The sequence below is a fragment of the Bos grunniens genome, chromosome 6 (assembly GCF_055505025.1).
Source record: "Bos grunniens cultivar Pamir isolate PY7600 chromosome 6, Bosgru_T2T1.0, whole genome shotgun sequence".
In the NCBI taxonomy this organism is placed as follows: Eukaryota; Metazoa; Chordata; class Mammalia; order Artiodactyla; family Bovidae; genus Bos; species Bos grunniens.
Genome location: NC_141170.1, coordinates 58,694,945 through 58,708,125, shown reverse-complemented (window position 1 = coordinate 58,708,125; position 13,181 = coordinate 58,694,945). Strand labels below are relative to the sequence as shown.

General features: G+C 47.8%; 1 protein-coding gene across 36 annotated transcripts in view; it reads right to left on the bottom strand.

Annotated features, from left to right (window-relative positions):
* Nucleotides 1–13,181, bottom strand: part of APBB2 (amyloid beta precursor protein binding family B member 2) — a 381,591-nt gene that overhangs the window by 71,766 nt on the left and 296,644 nt on the right. For all 36 annotated transcript variants that reach the window (XM_086405998.1, XM_086405977.1, XM_086405990.1 and 33 more), the window contains 2 exons: nucleotides 3,115–3,261; nucleotides 431–558 (listed from right to left, as the gene is read on the bottom strand). In XM_086405998.1, the coding sequence (XP_086262124.1) occupies nucleotides 431–558; nucleotides 3,115–3,261 (275 nt within the window). The remainder of the gene's footprint in view (nucleotides 1–430; nucleotides 559–3,114; nucleotides 3,262–13,181) is intronic.

Genomic DNA, 13,181 nt, shown 5'->3' with positions numbered 1-13,181 from the left:
CTTGTGATTAGAGGCTGTTCAACCCCTCCCTTCCAACAAGCCCTCTACAAAGAAAATACCAATAGCAGAGCATCTGAAATAGCTGAGACTCTACTCTAAAACAGACTGCAGAGAAGAGGCAAAAAAAAAGGTGAGAGTTCCGAGAGTCTGGATGAGCTAGGAACTTATATGGGATGGGTGGGTGGAGAAACATGCAGAACCAGAGGCAGGGTCCAGGGCTGAAAAAGGTCTGAGGGACAGAAACCGGAAACGGAAGTAGCTTGGTTTATGAGGCTGGGATAGAGATGTGCTTTCATTTTTTACATTTCTGCAGAGAGTTCACTGTCCAGTTTCATAGTCAGTGACATGCAGTAACAGCAAGGCTCCACCTTGGCACTAAGCTAAAACTGGGCCACCTGGCGCGGTGACAGAGGACACGTGGGGCACTCACCGGCCGTTGTCGCGGCCCACGCCCCACACGCGGATGCTGACGATGGGCTGAGCGTGGAGCACGCTGCGGTCCATGGGGTCCACCAGGCTCAGCGTGTCGTTCTCCAGGACCAGGTACATGTCCTTCCCCTGGGATTCAATGAGAAGACCGCTTACCTTCTGCACAAAACTATGCATCCTCAGGACATTTGTGGCTACCCAGGGATGTCGCTTCAATGATCAAAATATCGCCCCCTGGGTCTGAACTTTGTTTTTTAAGGGAGAAACATCCTCTCCTGATTAAAATATTTATAAATCCTTCATCTTCCCCTCACATGCCCAAATTCTCTCTCCTTCTCCAAATCCTCTGAAATGTGTCCCTAGCCTGCTTTCGAGCTGGCTCTTATTTTTAACTATTTACACTTTGAATCTTTACTCTAAGAAAAAAGGCTAATGGCAGGTTCCCTGGAGAATTTGGTCTCTTACTAACTCCAGGTTGGCCAGCCTCTCGTAACCCCTCTGTCCCCATTCCTTGCCTTCTGCCCAGACCCTACCAGCCATCCCTGTGATGGCCTTCCTGGACGCACAACAAGGGCTGTCTCTTCTCGGTTTGTACACCACCTCTGATCTGTGTGATTTTCCCGGTAAATAGCAGGCACAGCTGTGTGCCACTTCTCGGTGCTTCAGTAGCTAATGCTGATGTGCCTTTATGACATCTCAGATATTACAGCACACTCTTCAGGCTCCTTGGCTTGTGAATGGGCTCACTTGCCTCAGAGCTTGGTTTGTTATTATCTCCAATTAGCAGATGGGGAAACTGAGGCCTACGGGTTAAGTGACTTGCTCATGATCTGACACAGAGGCCGAGATGCCTTTAGCCACGGGGCGGGGGGGTGCTGCAATAAGACCAATACTGGGGAGGAAGAGGTTTCCAGCATCACTGTTCAGGCTCTGGTCTCCTGTCTCCCCACATATTAACGGCTCTTTGAGGGCAGGAACGCTAGCCTATCCAACTTCATTCTCCTCGCAAACCCTCAGGCATTTCAAGAAATTATTAAATGTTTGCTGTCTGATGGAAAGGCTGTGTCCACTGAAGGTCACAGTCAGCCCAGATGCTGTGGTGTGGATGCCAGGGAGGTCTATGCTTCGCTATGCGATGCTAAGTCGTTTCAGTCGTGTCCAACTCTTTGTGACCCCCTGGACTGTAGCCTGCCAGGCTCCTCTGTCCATGGGGATTCTCCAGGCAAGAATCCTGGAGTGGGTTACCATTTTCTTCTCCACCAGGATGGTCTAGCAGGGCAGAATGGTGAGGCTTCTTGGCCGATCTTCAAATTCCAAAGCGGGACAGATAAACTGCTCCTCGGTCTGGGTTTTAAGAATGATACCCCATCACAAGTTCTCAGAGTGAACATAAGCTCTGCTGCTGAGGTGGCAGACATGGGTGTTGCAATGCCTCTGCTCGTCAAGCATCTACAACTGAGATCCAGGATGATTTGAAATCTCCCGAAACGGGAAGAGAGCCACTTCCAGGCAAGAGCACTGGCAGAAAACAAAACTTGTGCAGGCTGTTGTAGAGACCCTACACAGCCTGGAGCAACAGACAGCAGGCCGCCTCAGACCTGAAGCGCCTCCCAGTGTCTCTGTTGGGAACTGCAGCTCACAAGGCTTGCTGTGGGCAGGGTTTTTTCTATGGACACGTCAAGTCACAGTCGTGTCCAGACCCTGAGTAAAGAGCTAGCTGCTAATTAACAAATCTGTAGATTAATCATGATTGAGGTGCAGGTCCTGGAGAGATTCTGTCTCCCAGCACCTCATGGAGGCTGGGTAGCTGGTGAGCAGCTAAGCAATGGTTGGCAGAGCCAGGAGAATGAGCCAAGCTATGGGGGAGGGTTGCAGTTCCCCAGCCTGTCCCCCCAGTGAAGGCCAGGCTCCCTTCTTCCCGCTTTCAGCTGAGGGCTGCCACGTGCTCAGGAGCTGCGTGATCAGAGAGTCCTGAGGAGCTGGGGCCCCGTGAGCAGGGCAGGTCCTACGGCCCCCGGGGGCCAACCAGGTGACCTGCTTTGGGATAACTGAGAGCTGACTGGGAATTTTTGGTGCCTTTTCCCTCTCTCTGTTCTTTCCCACCAGGAACTGGGTCATTAGCCGTAACCTCAAAGAAATCTGCAGCCAGACCCAGTGGGGAGTGGCCCCCAGCGTAATTTCCACCCACTGGGAGATCAAATCCACCCCGCCCCTCCCCGCCACACACACACACACACACACACACACACACACACACAGCATTTCCTTGGGATAGATTCAGGTCCACACACACACACACACACACACACACAGCATTTCCTTGGGATAGATTCAGGTCCTCACACACACACACACACACACACACACACACAGCATTTCCTTGGGATAGATTCAGGTACACACACACACACACACACACACACACACACACAGCATTTCCTTGGGATAGATTCAGGTCCTCACAAAGGCAACAAAGCCATCTTCATCAGTCAATCCTACCAACAATCTCCGTATCACAGGACTCAACCAGGGACCACTGCCGACTGTGGAACACCCCTGGTACCCAATAAAAACCTTCAGCACTCCTCAGCACTGTGTCTCTCGGCTCTGGGGGCTCTGGGGTTTCATGAGGCACAGCGGGACTGCAAGCAAGTCTGACATTAATTATTTTCACCTGTAACTTACCTCTCCCCAAATGCCAACTGTATCTCGGATGTCGTTTTTGCAGTAGGAAAGCTGCCTGATGCAGTTGTTGACGGCAACACTACTCTTGCCAGGAGCGAGGTCCTCCTCTGCCATTTCCACCCACCCCAGAGAGCGCACAGCGAAACACTAGGAGAAAATCAGAGAACCGGAGATTACCTACTGGCCCCAGGTAGCCTAAGATCCTCTACAAAATGTGCATAATGTGTCTTCAATGACTATAAAGTGTTCAAGCATCTAATTTAATAACTAATTCTCGATTGTTGAAAAATTTAATTGTGGCTATATTTCACCACTAAAAAATGTAGTAATAACTATATTCTTGCCTACTTTTCTGTGTGTGTGTGTGTGTTCAGTTTTTTTCTTAGAACCAATTATTAGAAGTAGAATGATAGGGCTAATGGGTTTAAACATTTGCAAGCTCTTTTTTCTAGAATCTGGCAGTATCAGTATCTTTTATCTAGTATCAGGCAGGATTTTTCAATATTAAGAACCTCAGAGGGTTCTCACAAAGAGTAACCTCTCTGAGATTTGTTACTTGTTAAGCACCTAGGAAAAGAAAATAGAAGGGAGAAGGAATTAAATACATGTTTGGCACTTGTTTCTAATAGCAATGGGGCAAAATGTTTTCTCTAATATCTAGAAATGAAGGAAAACAGAGGGTGGGGGTGTGCATTCATCATAACAAATCTCAGTGTTTGTTATTAGCACCAAATCCTGAAAAGTCTACAGAATAATGAACCTGTAAGAAAACTTAGAGCACAAATTTAATTTATTCTTTTATCATTTAGAGATATTCAATTTGAGATTATACTCATCTTCTTTTTAAAAGTTCAGGTATTCAATTTTTTTTTAATGTGGAAAGTATCATATGCATGTTGCAACAAATAAAAAATCCAAAAATTTATAAAGAAGTTCATGGGACATATGAGGGCAATTTGGATACAGCATCTACCTAGCGGTTAACTGCCAGGGTTACCAGGTGGCTGGAACTGCAGTCTCCCATGGCAACCTATGATGCAGGTCTCCTCCTGAGCTGCACATCAATTGAAGGGACCAGGTTCCCAGGACAGGAGGGGCAAACAAGGCACCACACTCCTGTGGAGCCAACAGGCTGACTCTCAGCATCTTCTAAAGTTCCCATAACTGCACTTCATAACAAAATGAAGAAATGCAGCAAAGTTTCCCAGAGGGACCACATTCAGTCTAGTTTTACCTTCCTTGTGTCTCAGCCCCTATACCCAGACGGGGTGCGTCCTTCCTGAATTGTTAGTCACTTTCTCAAAAAAATATCCCACCAAAATACTGAAAACGGTAACAGAATGTGGATCCCCAGGTCCTAGAGGGGAAGGACCGAGGTACCTAGGACCCGGTGCAGACCCCATGTGGAATGGGACAGCTCCCACACACTGATGGTGCCCATGAGGCCTCTTACAGAAATACCAAAAAGAGAAGGTCATCGCTACAAAAACCGCAAAAGCTACTCAGGACCCTAGGTCCTGGGGAAAGGTTCTGGGAGAGGTCCTCACAGTTCATGTGCGAGCGTGCATCTGTTGGAGAGACACTGCCCAGGAGGAAGATGCCACAGGAGCCAGGGCTGCTCCCTCTGAGGCTCTGCTCCCTTTATCCTGAGACCAAACTACTCCCGCAAGTGGGCGTGTCAGAAATGCCGCAGGAGGACACCATAGCGCGTCTCCCCACATTTCATTAAGACCCACAACTTCAAGGGCCATGCCTTCAAGTACTCATTTTCTGCTTCCTGCAGGGGGCGCTGTGCAGCTCAGTAACTTTTCTTTGTTGGTTCCGAACGTAGTCCCTGGTGAGTAAAATCACAACGCCACAATCTCCCTGCTTCCATCTGCCATTTTGATCTTGCTATGCACCAGCTTATAATGGAAAATCTCATCTCTTCCACCTTCACCAAATGTGTGGAGGTTTTCCAATATGCCAAAGAGCAGTTCTCAGTCACCAGCAGGGTGTCTGAAAGTTCAGCTCAATTCTGACACTAGCTACCTGGAGAAAGCATCAGATCCCACAGGTTTAGGGCTCAGCCGTACAAGACCCCCTCTCCCTCACACCCCTGCCAACTTCAGTTGCCAACTGCAAACCTGTTATCACCTGAGCTTCTAGCCAACCAGCTACAGCTTAAATGTTCTAATGGACCTTCCTCACTGGGTTCGCTTTATTCGCTAGAGTGGCCAGCAGAACGCAGAGAAACATTTTATGTACTAGATCGCTGATGCAGTTGTTTGGTCACTAAGTTGTGTCTTTGCGACGCCATGGACGGTAGCACGCCAGGCTCCTCTGTCCTCCACTATCTCCCGGAGGTTGATGATAAAAGGATACAACTCAAGAACAGCCAGAAGGAAGAGATGCACAGGATAAGGTGCAGAGGAAGTGTGCAGAGCTCTCATGCGCTTCCCAGGGACCACTCTCCCCAGCCTCCACTTGTGCATCAGCCTGGAAACTCTCTGAATCCTGTCCTCTGGGTTTTACGGAGGCATGATTGGTTAAATCACAGGCCACTGGTGACTGAACTCAATCTCCAGCTCCTCTCCCTTCCTTGGGGATGGGCATGGGACTGAAAGTTTCCAGCCCCTAGAACCCAGTGGGTTCTACTGGCAACCAGGTCCCATCCTTAGGTGAGTTCTAGAAGTCATCTGATAGGTATTTACTCATTTATTCCTCACCTCAACCCTACCAGGTTGATACTAAGTTACTGTGTCCATTTTACGGAAGAGGAAGAAGAGGGAAGCAGAGGCTGATAAACGGTGGACCCGGGTTTCCAGCCCAGGCAGTCTGACCTCTGGGCCTCTTACTGCTCTGCCCTATGCCTGAGATGTTGCTGGAGGGGCAGAGTCCGTCTGGGCTGGGCCCACAAGAGGCGCAGGAACACAGTCAGCAAGGTCAGTACAGTCGAGCGTGTCTGGCCCAAGAGCATGTGTCCTCCCGCCGTGTCCGACTCTTTGCAACCCTATGGCCCACAGCCTGCCAGGCTCCTCTATCCATGGACTTCTCCAGGCAAGCATACTGGAGTGGGTAGTGATTTCCTCCTCCAGGGGATCTTCCTGACCCAGGGATGGAACCGCATCTCCTGCATTGGCAGATTCTTTTACCATCTGAGTCACCAAGGAAGCCCAGCAAGAGCAGGGACAGCCTAAATCACCATTTTAGCTCTAACTTATAGGTATGTGATCTTGGCTGTGTAACTTACAAAATCTCATTTATTTGCAAAAATGGGAATAACAGTAATACTTACCTCAGAGGGTTCTCACAAGGAGAAAACAACATAATACAGGTAGCAAACACACCATGAGCACTGCTGAGTGAGAGTGTAAATGCTTACAGAGCCACACACACCTTAGAGGGAGTCAGCCAAGGGGGAAAATGAGAGGAGATTAGGAGATTTGTAGTTAGCGTGATCCCCATGTTCCAACTATCCCCAGGATGGTTTTGGTTTATGTTTGTTTTCTGGCAAAATCATTAAGAGCAGCTCCTTTTATTCTCAAAAGTGTCCTAGTTTGCACAATAAATTATAGTCACTGTAGTCAAAATTCCAGTGAATTCACCCTCTGGCACAGAGACTGAGGTTTGAATGTATCATATGCATGAGATATGCCCAGGTGGAAATGGGTTCAGCATGGCAGGGTGTGTGTGTGTATGAGTATGAGTGTGTGTGTGTGTGTGTGTGTGTGTGTGTGTGTGTGTGTGTGGCGGGGGGCGGTGAACAGGGAATACCCTAAGACACCAGCATTACTGTGGGATGGTGCTATGCTCTAAAACTAGAAGCCAGGAACACATTTCTCCACTTTTTATACAGCCTATTACAGAATTCTATAGTCTGTGAATACTCAAAGAATTTACTAACATTAAGGCAGGTGAAAAAGAATACTGGCTGGTTTTTGTCTTTGAGTGCATGGATTTCAAAAAACAATAGTCCTCACAATACAATTAATTTTCTGTATGTATTCAATACTGCTGTAATTTAGTTTCTGATCTGAAAAACTTCACCACTGGTCCCTACGGCCACAGTAAGAGGAAATGGATGTGTGTGGGAGAAGCCCCACTAAGAAGCCAGCTCTATTTGCTCCCAAAGAACCAAGCAGCAAAGAGCAACCTGTGCTACTTGGTGCTGCCCCCGTGTGGCCAGGAAGGTTTATAGCCACCACTTTTCCTTAAAGTCAGGAAATTACTAATATACAATCAGCTTTCCGAATAAACACTCATAGAATAGAAGGAACTCAAAATATTCAATCCAAATATGTAATCAAATATCTAATCAATATGACTGTTTAAACACTTTTTTAAAACTTTGAATAAAAAAAAAAATCAACATTTGTACTCTGATGCTCATTCTTCAATAGCTCTTTACCAAAAGGGTAAAAATGAGTAATGAATTGTTCAGGGGTCTGTGTCATCAGGCGGATCTAGATTCAAGTCACGACTTTGTACCTACCAGCTAGTGACTTTGGGGAAATCACTGGTCTCTAAGACTTAGTTTTTTTATCTGTAACATGGGGATAATAATAGTACCTTGTGGCTCAGATGGTAAAGCGTCTGCCTGCAATGTGGGGGACCTGGGTTTGATTCCTGGGTAGGGAAAATCCCCTGGGGAAGGAAATGGCAATCCACTCCAGCACTCTTGCCTGGAAAATACCATGGATGGAGGAGCCTGATAGGCTACAGTCCATGGGGTCACAAAGAGTCGGACACGACTGAGTGACTTCATTCACTTATACCTTCTAGTACTGTTGTTAGATTGAGATAGCATATCTGGCATATAATAAGAACCCAATAAACATTTATCATGTTCTTGATAAATTTTAACTTTTATGTGTGGATTTTAAAGATTTCTCTAGTTTAACTGATACCAGCCACAACTAAAACACTCAGAAGGCTCTATTAAAACACAGAAAACCGGACACCATCCCCACAGTTTCTGATTCCGTGGGCCGGGGTAGGGCCCTCAAACCTGGATTTGTAATAGTCTCCCAGGTGATGCTGAAGTTGCAGGTCTGGGGACCACTGATCCTAAAAGGCAGATCTAGGTTCAAATCTCAGGACTGCCACTTGCTATGTGTGATATTGGGCATGTTCATTAACCATTCTGTGCCTCAGTTTCCTCACCTGTAAAACAAGGACACTGAAGTCCCTGTCTCACAATAACCTGTGCATATTGTGAGGATGAACTGGGCAGAGTTTGCTGCTGTGCCTGTTGCTGCCATCAGTTATTATGGGCATTTAGGGAACCAAGGTCACGGCTGAATCAGGAGGGATGGGCTCTTGGTTGGGGCTTCTTTCTCTCCCACCTGTTCTCTCTCCCCTGCACTGGAACCAATGGTCGTATCTTGGTTGGAAACACACATCCCGTTTCAACTTCCGTTTGAGTCCTCTATTAATAGAGACGGATGCCTGCGGAGAACCTTTTTCTGAGACACATGTTGAGGGGTAGAACACAGTGCCAAGCCTTGGTTTCTGGGGCCTGTCAGTCCTGTGTCCGCATTCCTCTAGTCCCATCATTGTGGCTCAGCCTCCAGGAACCTAAGCTTGCTCAGTTGCAAGATGACAGTAACACTAGGCTCAGAGCACCAGGAGAGCCAAAGTGAACCAGAAAGCTCAGGGAAGGGGCGCTGCAGGCCCTCAGCAAATGCTCACTCTCTTCTCTCTGGCTCCAGGAGACCCTCTCATGTCCTTTCTTCATTCTCCCACAGGCTTTCTTCTCCTCCTTCTCCTGAGTTTTAACAAGGACAAGCAAGATGAGAGCGCCTTCTGGCTGAAAACTGGGGGAGGGGAGAGACAAGGGGAATTGGAGCTGATGGAGTTACAATCAGACACAAGCCTTGCCTCCAGCCAGGTGAGCCAGCTCTGTGCATGGCATCAGAGATGCTGCTGCTCAGACCAGCGCAATCCACGAAGCAGCACCTTCGATGCCCAGAACACAGTTAACGCTCTACATAAGTACTGAAGGATGGTGACAAAAAAGCAAATGATACCAGAATTGATAGCAACACTAAATTATAGATGTTAAAAAAACTAAGAACATCCAAGAGAAAAGCTACAATTTAGTTTACACTGCAAGTGTAATCCTGATCCAAACTCATTTATTGGAATTGCTTACCACTAAGCTAGATTACTCTGCAGCACAATAACAACTGTGTATAGAAGTCAGTAAACATTTACTGAGTGCCTGTTGGTTCCTGTAGACTTAGGGAAATGAGCAGGATGTAGAGGCGATGAGAAATTCGGGGACAGAGAGGCACACGTGTGTGTTGGGAGTCTTTAAACTCAGAGAGAGGGAATCATGGACAGCTCACTGAAGGATATGGTATTGAGCTGAGCCTTGTAGGATGGATGGGTTTATTCAGTTAACAAAGATTTACTGACAACTGTGATATGCCAAGTACTGGAGGCACATCAGTGAACCTGAGAAGCCAAACGCTCTGCTCTGAGTAGTATTTCAAAAAACTGGAAGGGCGTATTCATTTGGCTGTGACACCAGAGGTCGCACAGCTCTGTTGACACAAACCACGAGTAAGGTACAGTGGTACGTGGGGGAGGGGACGTAAGACAGTGGTTTAGGGCCTAGGTTTTCAAGTCACTGACATGGGAGCAAATCCCGCGTTGGCTACTATAAGCGGTGTGATTGGGGCCAAGTTACTAAATCTTGGTACTCGTCAGTCTCTTCACCTGTTGCAGTGAGGTTGGTGGTATGGACCACCTGGGGGTACTGGCATGATTAATGGGAAGCCTGATGGTAAGAACAGGACCTGGCCCAAAGAGGATGCTCAAGAAAAGGTGGCTGGTATTTTCACAAGGTCTCTGGCTCATGGGGTAAAGAATCCACTTGCAACGCCGGAGACACAGAAGATGCAGATTCAATCCCTGGGTTGGGAAGATCCTGGTGGGCTATAGTCCAAAGGGTCGCAGAGTCGGACAAGACAGAGCCACTGAACAGAAAGGCACACTGATCCCTTTCAAAAGTGTCATGCACGCGTGCAGAGTCACTCAGTTGTGTCTGACTCTTTGAGACCCCATGGATGGTAGCCCTGCATGGACTGTAGCCCTCCAGACTCCTCTGCCCATAGGATTTTTCAGGTAAGAAGACTGCAGTGGGTTGCCATTTCTTCCTCCCGGGGATCTTCCTGACCCAGAGATCGAACCCGTGTCTCCTTCAGCTTCTGCAATGGCAAGTGGATTCTTGACCAGTGATCCACCTGGGAAGCCCAGTCAAAAGCTTCAGGACTAGGGAATTCCACCAAGAGTCAGTCAGTCAATTCTGTTTCATTTTTCCAACTTATGATCAAACATTACTACGGCTATACCTTGGGTGGCTGGGGATGGGGAGAGGCCTGAGGCCTGGGGAGAAGGGGGGAAGAAAGCCCCCAGGCTCCATCATCTCATGAGCCCACCTAGGAGTCCAAGGACCCTGGAGATCCACTGATGGGCTTCAGGAAGTTCTAAATCTCTTACAAATATATCCAAAATTATGTGTGTTTACATGTAATGGAAAGAGGATCCAAAGCTGTCCAAAGGTTCTGGGAATATAAAACACTTTAAAAGAATCCCAAGGAGTTTGGAAATCAGAGTACTCAACTCATCAAAACATCAATTAAGGTAACATGCGTTCAAGGTAGGAAAAGCTGAGTAGCAGGCATTTGAGTTCTTTTTTGAGAAGTGGATGAGGAAAATGGTTAGCTGGCTCTACATAAGGAAGAAAGGGAAATGAGAGGAGCAGTGAGAAAGGGCTGCAGAGCCTCTGAGGAAGTTTTGAAATGGCAGGTAGGGCCTGAATGACTTATAAAGGTGAAGGAAGTCCAACATCCGGTTTTGAAAACCAGTGACTAACTTCCGATGCAACATAAACCCCCTCTATATTACCCCTGATGCTCCAGCAAAAGCCTGATAGAGAGATGGCTGACATCATCAGGAATGAAGAGAAGGGTGGACTCCTGCCCTGGGTAAATGCTTGGCAGAGGAGAGTAGTGGCAAAAGCCTCAGAGTGGAGCACTGGGAGTCAACACAAGAGAAATATAAGCCCGGTAACTGGCAGAACTGGCGGGGGTGCCGGGGTGAGGGTGGACCCATGAACTCTGCAGGATGTGAGACAGGGACTCAAGCCTGTCTCTCCTGCATCCTAAGAACATAGAGATCCCGCTGCTGCCTGAGCTACACAGAGCTGCTCTACAGAGGCTGTTTATATCTGTGTTCTTGGGGTCAGGTGGGAAAAAATATATGTATTCTTGTTGTATGTGACTATGAGGAAGGACCTTTTGAACAATCATACAGCCTGCAGAGAAACTGAGAGAGAATCTGTTTTTACTTCATACTGATGGCTGCCGTAAGGTAACCATCTAGGATATAGTCATCACGTTTGAGAGCCTATATCCTGGGATGTCTCTCTAAGAATCTGGAACTGTCCTCTGCCTGTCCCCTCCCCAGTTACTGCATCAGAGACAGCACGGACCTGATTTTTGCCTACAGGACTGTCCAGATTTTGCTGAGAAATAAGGCAGCCAGTAATAAACACAGGGCTGTGACCTCAAATGACTTTCACAGCGTTGTCTAAAAATGCACAGGCTTTTCAGGGTTCCAAATATCTTCCTTAGATTGTGGTTTCCAGAACACACAGGGAAGTCTTCAGCAAATCAGAGCTTGTGGTCATGATATATAGGAATGTAGATCACTGTCATTATGGACACAGTTTGAAACAAAATTAGGCTTCACCTGCCACTGGTTTTCCTGGAAACACTGAAATGCTTTCTAAATTCAGTATCTTGGTGGGCTCCACCAGAGAGGTGCCTGGGGACTCTGGAGTGGAGCCTGACCTAGTTCTCCATCCGGCTGAAGCAAGGAATCAGCCTGATTAATTATTCAGCCTGGCAACAACCTGGCCAGCCAGGAGGACCCAAAGAGCATTTCTACACTGACCCCAATGAGCACGTCAGCTGTTCCTGCTGTTTCTCCCCAGACTGTCTGCAACGTGGTGAGCAACCAAGCAGAAAACAAGATACCCGCCCTCTGGGGCCGCGGGCCGCTAGTCCCGCTTACTTAACGCTCCCTCTTTCCTACTTTTCAGGGCAAGATCACTCTACTGGAAAAATTCGTCCTCTGCTAATATCCTATGCTGACAGCTTATGCTGTCAACGTGGACACTCATCATAATGACTAACACGCATCTGGTGCCGACAGCGTGCCAGGCACCAACAACTGACCTGTAATTGAAATCTCGTCTACAATGCCCACCTCTCTGCCTGCCTGCCTGCCTGCCTGCTCACCACCCCTTACTGGTGGTCAGTTCATGGAGTGGGGTTCCCAGCCCAGGTCATCTCTGTCTCTAGTAAATAACAGGCTCCGTCCCTAGTAAACACTCTACAGACCTCCAAGGTCAGGGTCAGAAATACCAACCACATTCCCTATAGTTGGGAAATGCTCAGCGCATGCACAGTGATGGAGTCAGAGCTAAGTTATCTAATGGAAGTGGGGAAAGATGTGTCACAGTTTAGAGGTGGTGCCTTTAAGTCATCTCTCATGTACAGCGTGGGGTCATGCAGGTTTCTGAGATTTAAGGCTTCGGTAACTTTAAATCCTTAAATGAAAATGTAAGGGTTCTTTCAAAGCCCTGCGCCTTGATTTCACCCTCTCTCTGTGCCATTGCAGCAGGCGATGACTCTTCTGCAACTGCTCCCTCGGCTTTATAAAAAGTGCTTGCTGACTGGCACCGCTCTACCACATGGAGAAAGCAATTGTTCTGAGATTTAAGGGAACCCAGGTTTGAACCGGAGAAGGCAATGGCACCCCACTCCAGTACTCTTGTCTGGAAAATCCCATGGATGGAGGAGCCTGGTAGGGTGCAGTCCATGGGGTCGCTAAGAGTTGGACACGACTCAGCGACTTCACTTTCACTTTTCACTTTCATGCATTGGAGAAGGAAATGGCAACCCATTCCAGTGTTCTTGCCTGGAGAATCCCAGGGACGGGGTAGCCTGGTGGGCTGCCGTCTATGGGGTCACACAGAGTTGGACACGACTGAAGCGACTTAGCAGCAGCAG